The following is a 14,127-nucleotide window of genomic DNA, read 5'->3' as shown; positions in this document are numbered from 1 at the left end:
TACCCTCAGTCACCTGCCACTAATGGTTTGTCACAGGAACTTGAATTTAATATCTATTCAATGGACTTTACTACATTATATTATAGCTGGCTTACCATCATGCTGCTGATTGTATCCTGTAAATATATTGTTTTAGCTACTTTTAATTTGCCAGGAAGATGTGTTTTTTAGTCTTCATTAGCAGCTGCATACAATATCTAGAAACCTCATCTACATATGGGGCATGTAATTATTACAGTTTATTGATTCGATTATACAGTGCAACGTGGTCTCTGCAGTGAATAAAGCATGATTAAATCTTTGAACCGCTAAATCTTGGTTATCTGTTCTTTTTAACCTCTTTATGATGTGGCAATTTCTTTTTAATTTTTTACTTTTCCTCATCACTTTCAAAAATCAGTATTTTTATTTATACAGGTATTTTTTGCAGTACTGCTTAAAAAAAAATTAAAAAAAAAAAATATATATATATATATATGAAAAAAAATATACATTTCCTGTCACCATATTCTGACCATCATAACTATTTTATCTTTCTATCAATGAGGTTGTTTGTGTGCTCATTTTTTGAGAGACATCTTGTAGTTTCTATTGATACCATTTTGCAGTGCACATTATTTTTTGATCACTGTATATTACAATTTTTCTTGGAGATGGGTTGACCAAAGAAGTGCAATTCTGGCTTTGTGTATTTTTTTCTGACAACAGTCACTGTGTTAGGTAAATAATGTGTTAGGCCTCGGTCACACGGGCGATTTTTCGCGCGATTTGCGCATGCGATCGCCGATTTTATAGAACTTTGCTTTGCAATGGTATCGGACACATGAGCGCTTTTTATACGCTTGTCCGATTAATTATAGAACAGAAATCACAGATCGCACCTATCTGCGATCTGCGATTCCTGGTCTTCTCTATATGCGCTCAACGGGGCCGGTGGCAGCAGCGCCGACCCCATTGAGAACATATACAACACAAATCATTCTCCTCTGCCACAGCTGTAACAGCTGTGGCAGAGAAGAACGATGTTTGCCCATTGAATTCAATGGAGCCGGCAATACAGCAGGTTCCACTGAAAGCAATGGGCTGCCGGCGATCGCAGGATGAATTTTCGGGAAGGGCTTAAAAATATAAGCCCTTACCTGAAAATCATCCAAAAATGTGTAAAAAGTAAAAAAAATATATATACTCACCTTGTCCCCGCAGACGGAGTTCAGCCACGGCCGGCCGGCAGTTCTCCTGAACTGCTCTGGTTAGTATTCAGCAGCCGGGGATTTAGAATCCCCGCCTGCTGAATGGGCTGCCTCTGATTGGTTACAGCCTGACCAATCAGAGGCAGCTCTCACTCACCCATTCATGAAATCATGAATGGGTGAGTGAGTGCTGCCTCTGATTGGCTCAGCGCAGGGACCAATCAGGGGCAGCTCTCAGCTGTCATTCAATTGGTCACTGCGCTGAGCCAATCAGAGGCAGCGCTCACTCACCCATTCATGAATTCATGAATGGGTGAGTGAGAGCTGCTTCTGATTGGTGAGGACTGTGACCAATCAGAGGCAGCCCATTCAGCAGGCGGGGATTATAAATCCCCGGCTGCTGAATACTACTCAGAGCAGTTCAGGAGAACTGCCGGCCGGCCGCGGCTGAACTCCGTCTGCGGGGACAAGGTGAGTATATATTTTTTTTTACTTTTTACACATTTTTGGATGATTTTCAGGGAAGGGCTTATATTTTTAAGCCCTTCCCGAAAATTCATCCTGAGATCGCCCGCAGCCCCTTGCTTTCAATGGAGCCGGCTGTATTGCCGGCTCCATTGAATTCAATAGGCTGGACAGCGCTCCACTGCTCAAGCACATTTAAAAGGAAACGCGGCTAGGAGCAGATTTTTCGGGCGATTTTTCGGCCCCGGTCACGCGATTTGCGGATGTGCATCAGTCATGCGATCCGCAAATCGCGGCAAAAAACGCCTGTGTGACCGAGGCCTTACTTTGATATATTGGACTTGCATGGATGTGGCAATACTAAATATGTGTTTTTATTACTTCATTATAAATATGTGAAAGGAAATTGTTAAACATTATCCTTATTTTTTTTACAGCAATGAAAAAGAAAAAAACAACAATTTAATTTCTTCTTTTCATTTTTTTTAAATTCCTTAAGGGGGACTTGAACTTGTAGTGTAGGGTATTTATAGTGACATTGTATTAAGACATGCTGCAGATATACATGGTAGCCTTGGGAGCATTCAGAAGACCCCGGCTGCCATGACTGCCTTGTGATTCCCCCTCCCCAAACAGGGAGGGGTGTTCTTGACCTCTGATCACCAATTAGATTTAAATGCCTCTGTAGGAATTGACAGCTGCACTTAAATAATCAACAGGCACAATAAGTGTGAACACAGCTATTGTGGATGGCTGTCAGCTATCATAGACATCCCACACCAGCTGTGTATGCAGCGGGATCGTCTAAGCTCACGCACCTAGGATGTACATATACATCTTAGGGCATAATAGAGTTAACTCTACGATTTCACACATACAGTAGAATCACGAGACTCTTTGAGGCTTAGTCTTCTATAGTTAGGTGACACCTTATGAAGACAGTGCTTTTATGGCAAAATTACTGCATAAAATGGCATTTGATGGAGAATGACACAATGAAATTGGAAACATGTAGCGTTACAGCAGGACCCATTAGTAGTCTACAGGTGCTATACTATGGCTCTGTATCACCCAGAAAGAGATAATGTGCGGGAGCCTTAAAGAAGATACGTTTAAAGATTAAAAAAATGAAAAGTCTGACTCACCTAAAGCAAAGATATAAATTACTAGTCATTCCATTTGTAGATGAACTCAATCTTTCATCTTTGATTCTTAAAGTAAGAGTAGTCAACCGATAGAGCAAGTATAGAAACAGTTGTTCTGTGTAGACATGGCCACTAACGGGGTGATGAGTGAGAACTCGTTCACTAGAATTTGTTTCAGCTCACCTAAAAATAGTTGCTGGTTGATTAACTATCATCTCGTATAAACAGGGATTGTTTAATTGTCTTTCAGCAATAACCCAATAACTTTGCAGGGACACGTGCGCCTCCGCAACCATGACATTGAGCTGCAATCGCTCTGTGTAAAAACATACAAATAACAGCTGTTTGCTCGCGATTTAGACTATAGTTGTCCAATTAAAGCCATCCTAAGAGTTAGTAGATTTAATCCGCCATGTTCAGAATTCACGAAAAGGAGAAGATAATTTCTGAGATTTACCAACTGAGCTATTTTAAAGGGATTGTCCAGGAGTTGAAAATAGACTCTTTTTTTCTAACCTTGGATATGCCTTTAAGGCCTCATGTCCACGGGGAAAATTAGGCCCGCTACGGATTCTCCATGGAGAATCTGCAGCGGGTCCCTCCTGCCCCGCGGACATGAGCGCTGAAAATAGGAATTTAAAAGAATTTACCCATCCAGAGCGGTTCGGGAAAGTCTTCTCTTCCTCACGGCCGGATCTTCTTTTTCGGCCGGCGGATGAACTCGGCACATCTCCGGCACGTCCCCGGCGTGCCGCGCGCATGCGCCGGGCACATCCGCCGAGCCGAAGCAAGAAAGATCCGGCCGTGAGGAATAGAAGACCTTCCCGGTCCGCTCCGGATGGGTAAATTCTTTTAAATTCCTATTTTAGGTCTCCCGCGGATCCGGACGGCTTCCATAGGCTTCAATAGAAGCCCGCGGGAGCCGACCCCGCGGGAGACCCGCACGAAAATGGAGCATGGTCCAGATTTTTTCATGCTCCATTTTTTTTAAAATCCCTTTTATTGACGATCCGCGGGTATTTATCTACCCCGCAGGTGGTCAATGCATCCCTATGGGGTGCGGATCCGCGGGCAGGAGAAGAGTTAAAATCCGCTGCGGATTTTAATTCTTATTTTGCCCGTGGACATGAGCCCTAAAGAGTTTGTCTGGTCAAAAAAGGAAAACATTTTCAAATCCCCTATCAGCAGGGGAATAGAGATATATGGAGTCCCCATAACAAGGATCAAAATGGGGCCAATTTATGGTGCTAGCTAACAATTAACCATGCAAACTATTGATAATTCCTCTAATCCTTCTTTTTTGAATTTGTACTGCCTGTTGAGAGGGGATGTCTGTACATTGCAAATATCCATTAAAATAAGAGATTCAGCCATTCTCAGTTGATTCCCCTCTTTATCCTTGTTAGGACCCCATAATAGCCGTAATGTATAGGCTGCCTCTATGGTATGCATTACCAACAGTGCAACAGTCACCCGAGTAATGGCCCTTTTACATAGGCCAACTGTCGTTTAAACAACTGCATGAGTGCTGATGTCACTGCTAAGGTCGCCAGCGCTCGTGCAGAGCGTTTAGACTTGAAGACACTACAGGCTTCTTGCTCAGCTCCTCACTTCCTATGTGTTTATACGCAATGAGAAGCCATTGTACATCTGAACAAATTTTGAGTGATATTCGTTACGTGTAACTACGCCTTTATTGCTCAAAAGAGTGATTACAGGTGACTGTTGACCCATGTAAACATCAGACTTGGCAGTGCAAGTGAGCAAGAATTGCTGACTTATCAAAATCACTTGGTTTTCATCTCACTTAAAAAAAACAAGTGACCATCGGCCAATGTAAACAGCTAGTCATTCATCTATGAATGACATTCTATTTACTATAAAGCGGGGCAGGAGGCCTAAAATCTCTGTTTGAAAACACAGAAACAAAGATCACTGGGATGACTGTCAAGCAGTTAATCACCCAGCATCTATCACATTTAAAGGTATGCATAGGACTCTGAGTGAAGAGAGACTGCAAATAGCGTTTGTCATTCTGGAGGACCCAGCATGTCTGTACATTACATAGAGGGCCAATAGATTTTAATGAGAGGCTTTTCCAGGACTAAACAATAGATTACCTATCCTCAGAATAGGTCAACAATAGTTGATTGTGGCGAACCACACCTTGGATTCACACCGTCTATGGAGGCCATGGTGCTTGAGTAAGTACCATGATCCCTTCTCAAGCATTCAAGATTATGTTCATCAGTCATGTGGTTGGAGAGCAGCTCAGTCCCACTCAAGTGAATGGGATTGAGCTGCTATACTAGACACAGCTACTATATAATATATAGTGTTGTGCCTGGCATGGAATGAACCTACTGTGGTGCTCACTCAAGCGCCACTGTCACTTCAATCAGCTGTTCGTGAGGATCCTGAGTAGCCGATCTCTGGCCATCAGTTAATGATGACCTAACCCGAGAAGAAGTCATCAATAGTTTAGTCCCATAATACCCCTTTCAACACTTGCTACAGGGATCCTCTGAAGATTATGCTTGTTTTCTATGGGTCCCAATAGCAGGAAATAAAGTTGCCAACCTCTCATCTAGAGACTCTTCTTACAAATACTTAACTTTTCATGTAGGCACCCATGTCTAATGTGAATGACCAGTTTAGCTCAGACAACAACATTGTCAAAAACATTTAACATAGAACAGAGAAGCTGATCAGTCAGGAATCCCGAGAGGTGGACCTCAACCGATCAACTATTGATGACCTATTCTGAGGATAGGTCATATGTAGTAATTGCCCAGGAAACCCCTTTTAACCTATATGGCAATTATTTTGTACCACCCATAAAGCAAGGTGAGAATTTGATTTCAAGCCTATCTTGACTATAGGGGGCAGCATTTTGTCATGTGTGCACTGAAAAAATTCAACGTGACACATTTCAGTTTTGGAGCCAAGTAAATCCTATTGGATGATGTTTGCTCCAGTATATCAAATCCCTTTGGACTTAACAAAACATTTTTAACTTTATGCTTGTTTTTCAGAGGGGGAACAAAACCTTTTAAAACATCGAGAACATCCAGTTTCTGAATGACTACCAATAATATAAGCTGTGAACCCCATGCAGGGCATCATGCATCAATTAAAGCACATTAATACGAATAAATGTCAGAGAAGTTGAAACATCTATATCATTATTTTCATCAACCACTGAATGAATCGTTTGACAATTAAACATCATTACACCATTTTGAAAAGTCCGTGGGAGAGTGTCAGCAGTGATGAGGATTGCATGTTTACAAAACAGTGAGCCCGTGGCATGCTGTGTGCTTTTGCAAATCATTTATCTTGCAGCCGAAATCTGTCACAGTATGAAATATTGCAGCTGTGATTCTGCGTGACAGAATAATGAAACATTGAAAATGGCTACACTGCAGTCATGGGTTTTTCTTAACTCTCTTTTGAAATTAAGCCATAGAAAGAAAAACTAGTTTTCGGTTTGGAGTTATTCAGATATTCATATAGCCTCATTATCCTTTATAAAGATTTATTTAGCAGCTGGTTGTTTTATGCTGTTTATCACCTGGAGTACATTTTTTTAACTAATTAAAAAGAAACTTTTTTTTTTTTTTTTCAAAGCTGTTTTTATTTTCTGATGATATATACATTCTGAATTGCCACTTTATTAGAGACTTCATGATGAAGTTTCATGGTATGAAAATTAGACCCATGACTAGCGATGAGTGAACTTTTCAAAAGTTTGGTTTGGCCGGTTCACTAAATCTAAAGTTTGGTTCAGTCTGAATTAGTTTGAACCAAATGGAATGACAGCAATGCCGCTAAGAGAGATGGTGGTTGTTTCAGCCAAGACAAACCATTCGATCCGAAACAGGGTTCTACTGCTTTGGTTCACTCAACATTTCTGTTTTAGTTCACTCAAGATGACCTGTGACCTCAGAGTGCAGCATAAAATAAAATGAGCACGTTTTCCATGAATCTGTATTAGTGTAATCCATATTAGAAGAGAGAAATCTAGCGATTCGAGTGACTTCCAGTGAGGCCTGGTCATCGGTGCTGGACTAACCGCGACCAAGATTACACTGCTAACCTCGTGGAGTCTTCTGGTGCAGCAGTGTGGAGAGTATGCTGAGAAAGGTGTTATGGAATGAAAACACCTAGCAAAAGGGAATCCCGTGGAACTAAACAACTTTTCTATGAAAGGGGTCAGAAGAGGATATCAAGAATTGTTCTGATGAACATATGGCCCAGAGGCAAGCAATCTGCAGCTGAATAGAATGTTGGTACTGCAATTAACATATCGGAATGCACAACTTGTCGATCCTTTGCATGGATGGGCTATGACAACAGACAGCTAGTACCAGTGCCTTGGTTGTCTAAGAAATGTGTTACCTTTCATTGTGATAAGGTAACTGCTGACTATCTCCAGAGCAGGAAGAGTCACCCTGTTAGTGCTTAGCAACCAGTGTAAAACTGCATTTTTTATTTTTTTCAAAGAATTAGCTTCTATTCCAATTTCAACTCAACCTTTCATCAGAGATATATATATATATATAGCCAAATAATCCTGATGTATACGACAGAAGACTCCAGGGTTGCCACCCAGTTGATACCCCACCAGCCTGCCCGACCAGCAATCTTTTTTGGTAAAAAATAATTAGCTACTGAGGGTCACTTTCAGCCCGGCAGCAACTGTAAAAGCAAATGTTTGAACTCACTGAAGCTCGGGTGGATATGCTGTTGTGTTGAAAAAAAAAACTGACTCCTCCCCTGGCACAGGTACTATATACAGATGATACAGAAGCACTGGTTCCGGGGGAGAGGTCAGGGTGAATACAGCAGTGTGAGATCCTGACCGAAGTTTTGATATGATAAAACACATTCTTGTATGGTTGCTACCTGGTCTGAGGTTCAGGGCTACAGAGGGCACTAGTACTAGTTTAAACCACTATAACTAGTTGAGATCACAGAGGAAGTATTATTATAGCCATTAAGAAGGGTACTATTACTACTGGGGTCACTGAGGGGGCACTATTACTGCTGAGGCAACTAATAGAGCCACTAAAGGGGCATTATTATTGTTGTGTACACTTAGGGGGGGGCAATATTACTAATGGGACCATGGACCAGGGTGCTATTACTTTTAGGACCACTGAGGGGCCACTATTAATGGTTGGGGATATTGAGGGGGGTACTATTACTAGTCAAGCACACTGAGGGTGTACTATTACTACTAAGGTCACTAAGGGGAGCACTATCATTATTGGCACCACTGAGAAGGTATTATTACTATTTGGAGTAGCTAAAGAGGGCACTATTACTACTGCGGCCACTAAGGAGGGCACTATTACTAGTTGAGGCCACAGAGGGGTTCTCTGGGACTTTATCTATGTCCCAGTCACTTAAATGGGAGTAAATATGTCCATTTACGCTGTTTATCGATAGGGTCTTGGAGGTCAGATCGCCACCGATCAAACATTAATGGCCTATTCTAAAAGCTAATGATGGGTAAGCCTTTTGGCCGCACGAGGAGGCACTGACATTTTAAATGGCATATGGTAGGTTGGGGCAATGTTACAGATTACATACTGAAACTCAGGAGCTACCACTTATGCCTCTGATTAAAATATACAATTAACTGCTATTAGGAGGGTCATTAAGCAGATGTTGATGGAATCTGAATTTTAATCAGATTTTTTTTTTTAAATTTTAGTCCCTCCACCATTTATACAAAAATAAATTCCCATTTCCAGCTTTAGCAAGAAGCAATCATAGCCTGTGCACAGTATTTCAGTGTACTAACCGCCTCCACTATATGAATATCGAAATCAATTACATTGTTAATAGTAAATGAAGATGAAAACCATATTTGCGTCCTATGCTGCATGGTTAATTATTTTGCATTATCACTTTTATTCGGAATACTTTCATACTGTGAATAAATTCCTTTTTCCCCTTACACCCATATTTAGCTGTTTGACATATGAATAGTATTTTGCAATCTGGCCACTGGCACATCAGATGCCATTTGTGCCACTGTTACTAACATTTGCATAGAAAACATTACATGAAGTCATTGTTGTAAGCTCTCTAGTGTACCACTAAAATGTCTCTAACATCACCACGGTCTGCTTCTGTTGTTGCCACCGGTGACAGATCCTGCCGAACGCAGAACAACAGTCATAATAATTCTATCATCATTAGCATTACCAACTGCTGAAGATCTCTGTTATTCCAATTAATAGTCAGATCAAAATTTAGATTAGAAAACCAAATGAGACTACATTTTCAGAATAGCATAAACATACTTGTAGACTTTAAAAGTATGTTAAAGTGTTTTCCAACACTTGGAAAAAAGTGACTGCTGAGGGCTGGAGAAGACAGAAAATGCACTAAAGGCATACTCACTAGTCAGATATCAGTTGGGTCTATCACATGCGCTCCGATGCCCCACCTCTCTGGTTGCTGCAGTGGTCAATTGTTGTTCATTGTATATGTGATTGCTTTAGTCAGGCTTCAGAAAGTCAAGTATCATTCATGGCAGAATCATGGCTGAAGCTCATGACTGATTATTTTGTGGCACTGTTCTTCATCATTTTCTTTTGGTTGGGGATTGAAAAATCCTACCTCCTGGAAATGCTACCTCTGATTGGCTGAGCCCTTTGACCAATCACAGTGCTGTCACAGTGTTCAGTGACAAGGGATCTCCCCGCTGGGATGAAGGAATCCCATGCCACAGCTGTTACAGCTGTGGCAGGGGAGCGCGATCTTCTCCCTATGTTTTCAGCGCTGCTGCCGCTGGCCCGATTGACGACAAGGTGAAGCTCCTGGATGTCACAGCATCCAGGGGTTTCACAAAGAAAGACTCCCCTGCTACAGCTGTCACAGCCACAGCAGGGGATAGTGATCCTCTCCCATTGCTTTTTAATGGGGCACACTATATGTGCAAATTTTAGGATCGTGTGACCGCACAACAAGTGCAAATAAATAACGCGTCTGGGGCTTTGGTCATGTTTTTCTTATAGATGCGGTCTGCGCTTTTTTTCATGCACCTATACATGAGTGAAAAAAATGTTCATGTGACTGAGCCCTTTGGTTAAATGAGGGTTCATTTTTTTGCGGGGTGACCTGTAGTTTTCATTGACACAAATTTTGGGTACATACAACTTTTTGATTGCCTTTTATTCAATTGTTTTCATGGTGACCCTAAAAGCACAATTCTGGAATTGAACATATATTTTTTCTGAAGCTTTTCAGGGTGCAGAATTAGGAATGTGATATTTTACCAGTATGATAATGATTTTATTAAAGGTTTTTACACTAAACATTTAACAAAATTACAGAATAGATGTATAGTGACAGTTATAACTAGCAATGTCAATAAATGACTGAACATCCAAATACAACCCCATAATAATCATTAACCCTCACAGGCTGAATTCTAAGTTACATATATATATATATATATATATATATATATATATATATATATATATATATATCTCAATTGTCAATAACTCAAATCCCAATGTCAATGTTTTATATATAAGTCAGCAGAACATGACTCTTATATTGAGTCAGTACAACACGACTCTCCCCAATAGCACAGCACTGCAAATACAAATAATGAACACATCTGAATTCATGCAATAATTTAATTCTTATGCCGTGTCTTTCACTTAAAGGGTATCTATCAAATTTGCAATAAAACATTGACCCAAAATAACTACAGTTATCTCCATAGGTTGGGCATTTGTATCTTTCAGGGGCTGAACGCTGCATTTTTTTAAACATATTCCTAATTTCTTATGCTTGAGGTACAGTAGTTGTGTAATATTTATGTTCAGGACAATAATATAAAGTGATGCCGACCTTGATACTTGGTGAGCTCAGTATCATCCCATAAGATGTTAAAAGTAGCCACCGCCGACCTACAAGCACTTCTAAACCCACAACAAGGCCAGTTTTACTGCTAGTTTTGATAAATGAGCTCCACCTTCTCCAGAAATGTGAACTACACACCAGCAGGTGCTACCCCAGATCAACAATATACCCATGGCGGGAAATAGGACATGAATCATCGATAAACACTAGACTCCTGAAGATGGCTACAGTTGTACACAAGTTATTACTGAAATAAGGGTTGCGCTTGGAGGGAAATGCACTGAATGTAGTTACACTCCACTTCTAAGAAGCTTCAAGAAATTTCACTGTTCATTTTGTCTTAGGAGATATAGTGTAGCTACAGTGTAATCAATAGTGAGAGATGGCTGAATTGAGCTACATTAAAGAGTTTTCATTTACCTACTTTTTATCTCCTTCCAAAAAAGTAATCAGTTAAATCATCCTTGTCACTAGAAGAGGGCAACTAAAAAAGCAGCCCAATTCTTGAAAAAGTTTCTTTAGACAGATGAAACCAAAATGGTCTTGCACTAGACGAGATAGTGTAAATTGTAGAGAGCGAGACTTTCTACTCAAAACAGTCAAATGCTTCAAAACTGGTAGGACGGTGCTTTACAGTAGATATGGATAATGACCCAAGACACACCAAAAGGCAATCCAAGAAGTTCTCAAAACAAAGAAATGAAATATTTCTTCAATGGCCGAGTCAACCATCAGACTTCAACCTGATAGAGCTTTTCATCTACTGAAGACAAAACTGGAACAGCCACAAACAAGCAGCAAATGAAGGTGGCTGCACAAAGGGCAAAGTAAGTATTAAGAAATTCACCATGTGGTGATGTCCATTCGACGTTGACTTCAGGTAGCCATTGACTGCTAAGATTTGCCTCCATGTATTAAAAGAATCCTTATATTTATAATTATGTTAGTTTGTCCAATTACTTTTCAACCTTATCAGGACGGACAATTTAAAAACAGACCATTTTTTGTTAAACCCCTTGAATTAAAGTTGAAAGTTTACAGTAAAATCATATATCGATTTTTTTTGTCAAATCTATTTTAGTGGGGTGCAAAGGTTAAATGATGACAATTATGTCTAAATACTACTGAACCCAAATGTTTTTCATCCTTGGTATATTTAAATATCTAACAAAAGAAGTTCAACACATATTGCAGATAATCTCCACTACAGTGGAGTGAATGTACAGTGAATGTTTCGCCAGGTTTTGCTAAACCTTCACACAAATTAAATGAAATCTAGATCAAACACATCTTCTTAGAAGAAAATAGTACTTTATATCAACAGCATAAAAAATCCAGCACGTTGACACGTTTCAGACACATGGTCCTTCATAGCTGAGTGCCTCAACATAATGATTTTGAAATAAGCTGCAAATCTTATCTGTGCTACCTTCAGTTTTCTCCTAATCTGTATATGAGATATTTATACATGCATATCTATTAAATTATATCGACTTGGACATGACCCTCACCTACTGAGGAAGAGGAGAAAATGTATATTCCTACAAATTGGAAGTGATATAAAAAATTGTTCTAGTAATTTCAGGGTCAGTTAGTTATATTTGTTCGTTCTGCACTAAAAATATTAAAACTAAAAACCAATAAGGAACTCAGTTTAACTCAAGTCCCAGTATGGTCATCACTACGAGAGTCCATTTGTGAGTCTAAAGTCTGTTTCACACAGTCATGATATAGTTCATATAACAGTTGTAACATCCAAATCCTATATGAACCAAAGATGGACTACTAAAGGACCCTAAAATATGACCATTTAACAGCCTTGTGGCTTTCTTTAGAGAGAGATTTATTTATGTTTGCCCATTAACATTGAAATGAAAGAGAAACATCTTAACCCTCAAAAAGATCCACCTAGTTGTTATTTACCTTTCTGAATTCCATTCTGGCCCATAAGGACTATGACGAAAGTTAAGGGTTTAATATTTTTTAATCCCCAATATCGCATTAATACAATGTATCTTCTTAGTTATTGATGTATAATAACATTACTAGTGAAACTGTCATTTAAAGACAATCAGAGTGTTTATACAGTTACATATATATTCTATCAGCTTAAGTGATGTGATTTACTTACCAAACTCCTTAGGAACAGCTACGGAAAATACACAGTTATGGCCCACACTGTAGTTTTTGGGATAGTTTGGTGATAACACAGTTCCTTCGGATCCTGTAGACCGACTTCCACATGGTGCTGGAAGAAAAATGCTAAATTATTTTACAGTAAATTTAGTAAAGAAGTAGAAAAAAGAATCAAGTCTTATCTGCAACAGTGAAATAAAATTATGTCATGCTGAATAAACCTCACTCCAACAGCTCATTGAGCATATTTCAGGCACAAATTGTCCCTGTCTGATAGAACTTTCATTCAATAATTTGTGATGATAACCCAATTGATTTTTGTAGCATTTATTTTATTTGTCAGAACTCCTTAAATTAGGGTGAAGTGTACAAAAATCGATAAAATTTTAAGAGTAAAAACATACTCTAACTGCTGCTGCTAATTAAGCCAGATGCAAGACCATCGAAAAACAAATGGAGAAGTCAATCTCTACTTGCGACTACTTATGCTAATTGACATTCATGACAAGTAATTAAGCAAACAAATCAAAGTTTTGTCAGTATGGCCCATTGTTCGTGATAGGATTTGTGACAATACCCACAAACAAAAGAAAAAATGTCACTACTTGGTGGTGCTTGGATAAAGTCCCAAGCTTTACATAATACATTTACGTAAAATTTGGCATTTAGTGTGCCGGATTTTTCTTAATTGCAACAATATCCACAACAGACTCTACTGGCTACTCAATTTTGGAACAAAAGAGGATTAGCCATGCTGGATGTTATTCTGCTAATCCTCTTCTATTCCCTAGGGATAAACCACACTTAAAAGGCTTTCATGCACACTAGACAAAAGTAGTCTGAACTTGATTTTTGGTGAGACCAGTTGACTGTCAGATGCGTATATGGGCATCTTGACTTTCCCCCAACAGATGATATTCAGGAAAAAAAAAATAGAATTGGACAAGTCAAAAATTCATTGTCCAATCCTTTTTTCCGCCAGAAAAAAGCTGTCACCAGAGCTGTCTGTCTGTAAATTTCTCAATTTTCTCCATGGAAAGCACACAAATGCTTAGTCAAATTGAGTATTCATATGTTTGGGGTAGACAGGAGAAATAGCTGTCTGCCTACAACTATGGGCACCTGAAGTATGAGGGAGTTGTTAACGCCTTACATCCATCCTTGAAAATATTGCTGTCCAAAGATCTCATCAAGTGTGCATGAGAAAATGAGACCATTTACAGTGGTTCTCCACAATGGGTCATGAAGCGAGGCCCAAGTCAGCTTTCACATGCCTCATACAGGGTATGTACATTGAC

General features: G+C 39.6%; 1 protein-coding gene across 1 annotated transcript in view; it reads right to left on the bottom strand.

The window, feature by feature from the left end:
* CSMD3 (CUB and Sushi multiple domains 3) overlaps window positions 1-14,127 on the bottom strand; it is a 909,686-nt gene that overhangs the window by 417,699 nt on the left and 477,860 nt on the right. Inside the window, exon 28 of the mRNA XM_066579038.1 lies at window positions 12,825-12,941. Coding sequence (XP_066435135.1) covers window positions 12,825-12,941 — 117 coding nt within the window. The remainder of the gene's footprint in view (window positions 1-12,824; window positions 12,942-14,127) is intronic.

Source organism: Eleutherodactylus coqui, chromosome 9 (genome assembly GCF_035609145.1).
Source record: "Eleutherodactylus coqui strain aEleCoq1 chromosome 9, aEleCoq1.hap1, whole genome shotgun sequence".
In the NCBI taxonomy this organism is placed as follows: domain Eukaryota; kingdom Metazoa; phylum Chordata; class Amphibia; order Anura; family Eleutherodactylidae; genus Eleutherodactylus; species Eleutherodactylus coqui.
The sequence above is the reverse complement of the archived record's forward strand: the minus strand, read 5'-3'. Positions and strand labels throughout refer to the sequence as shown.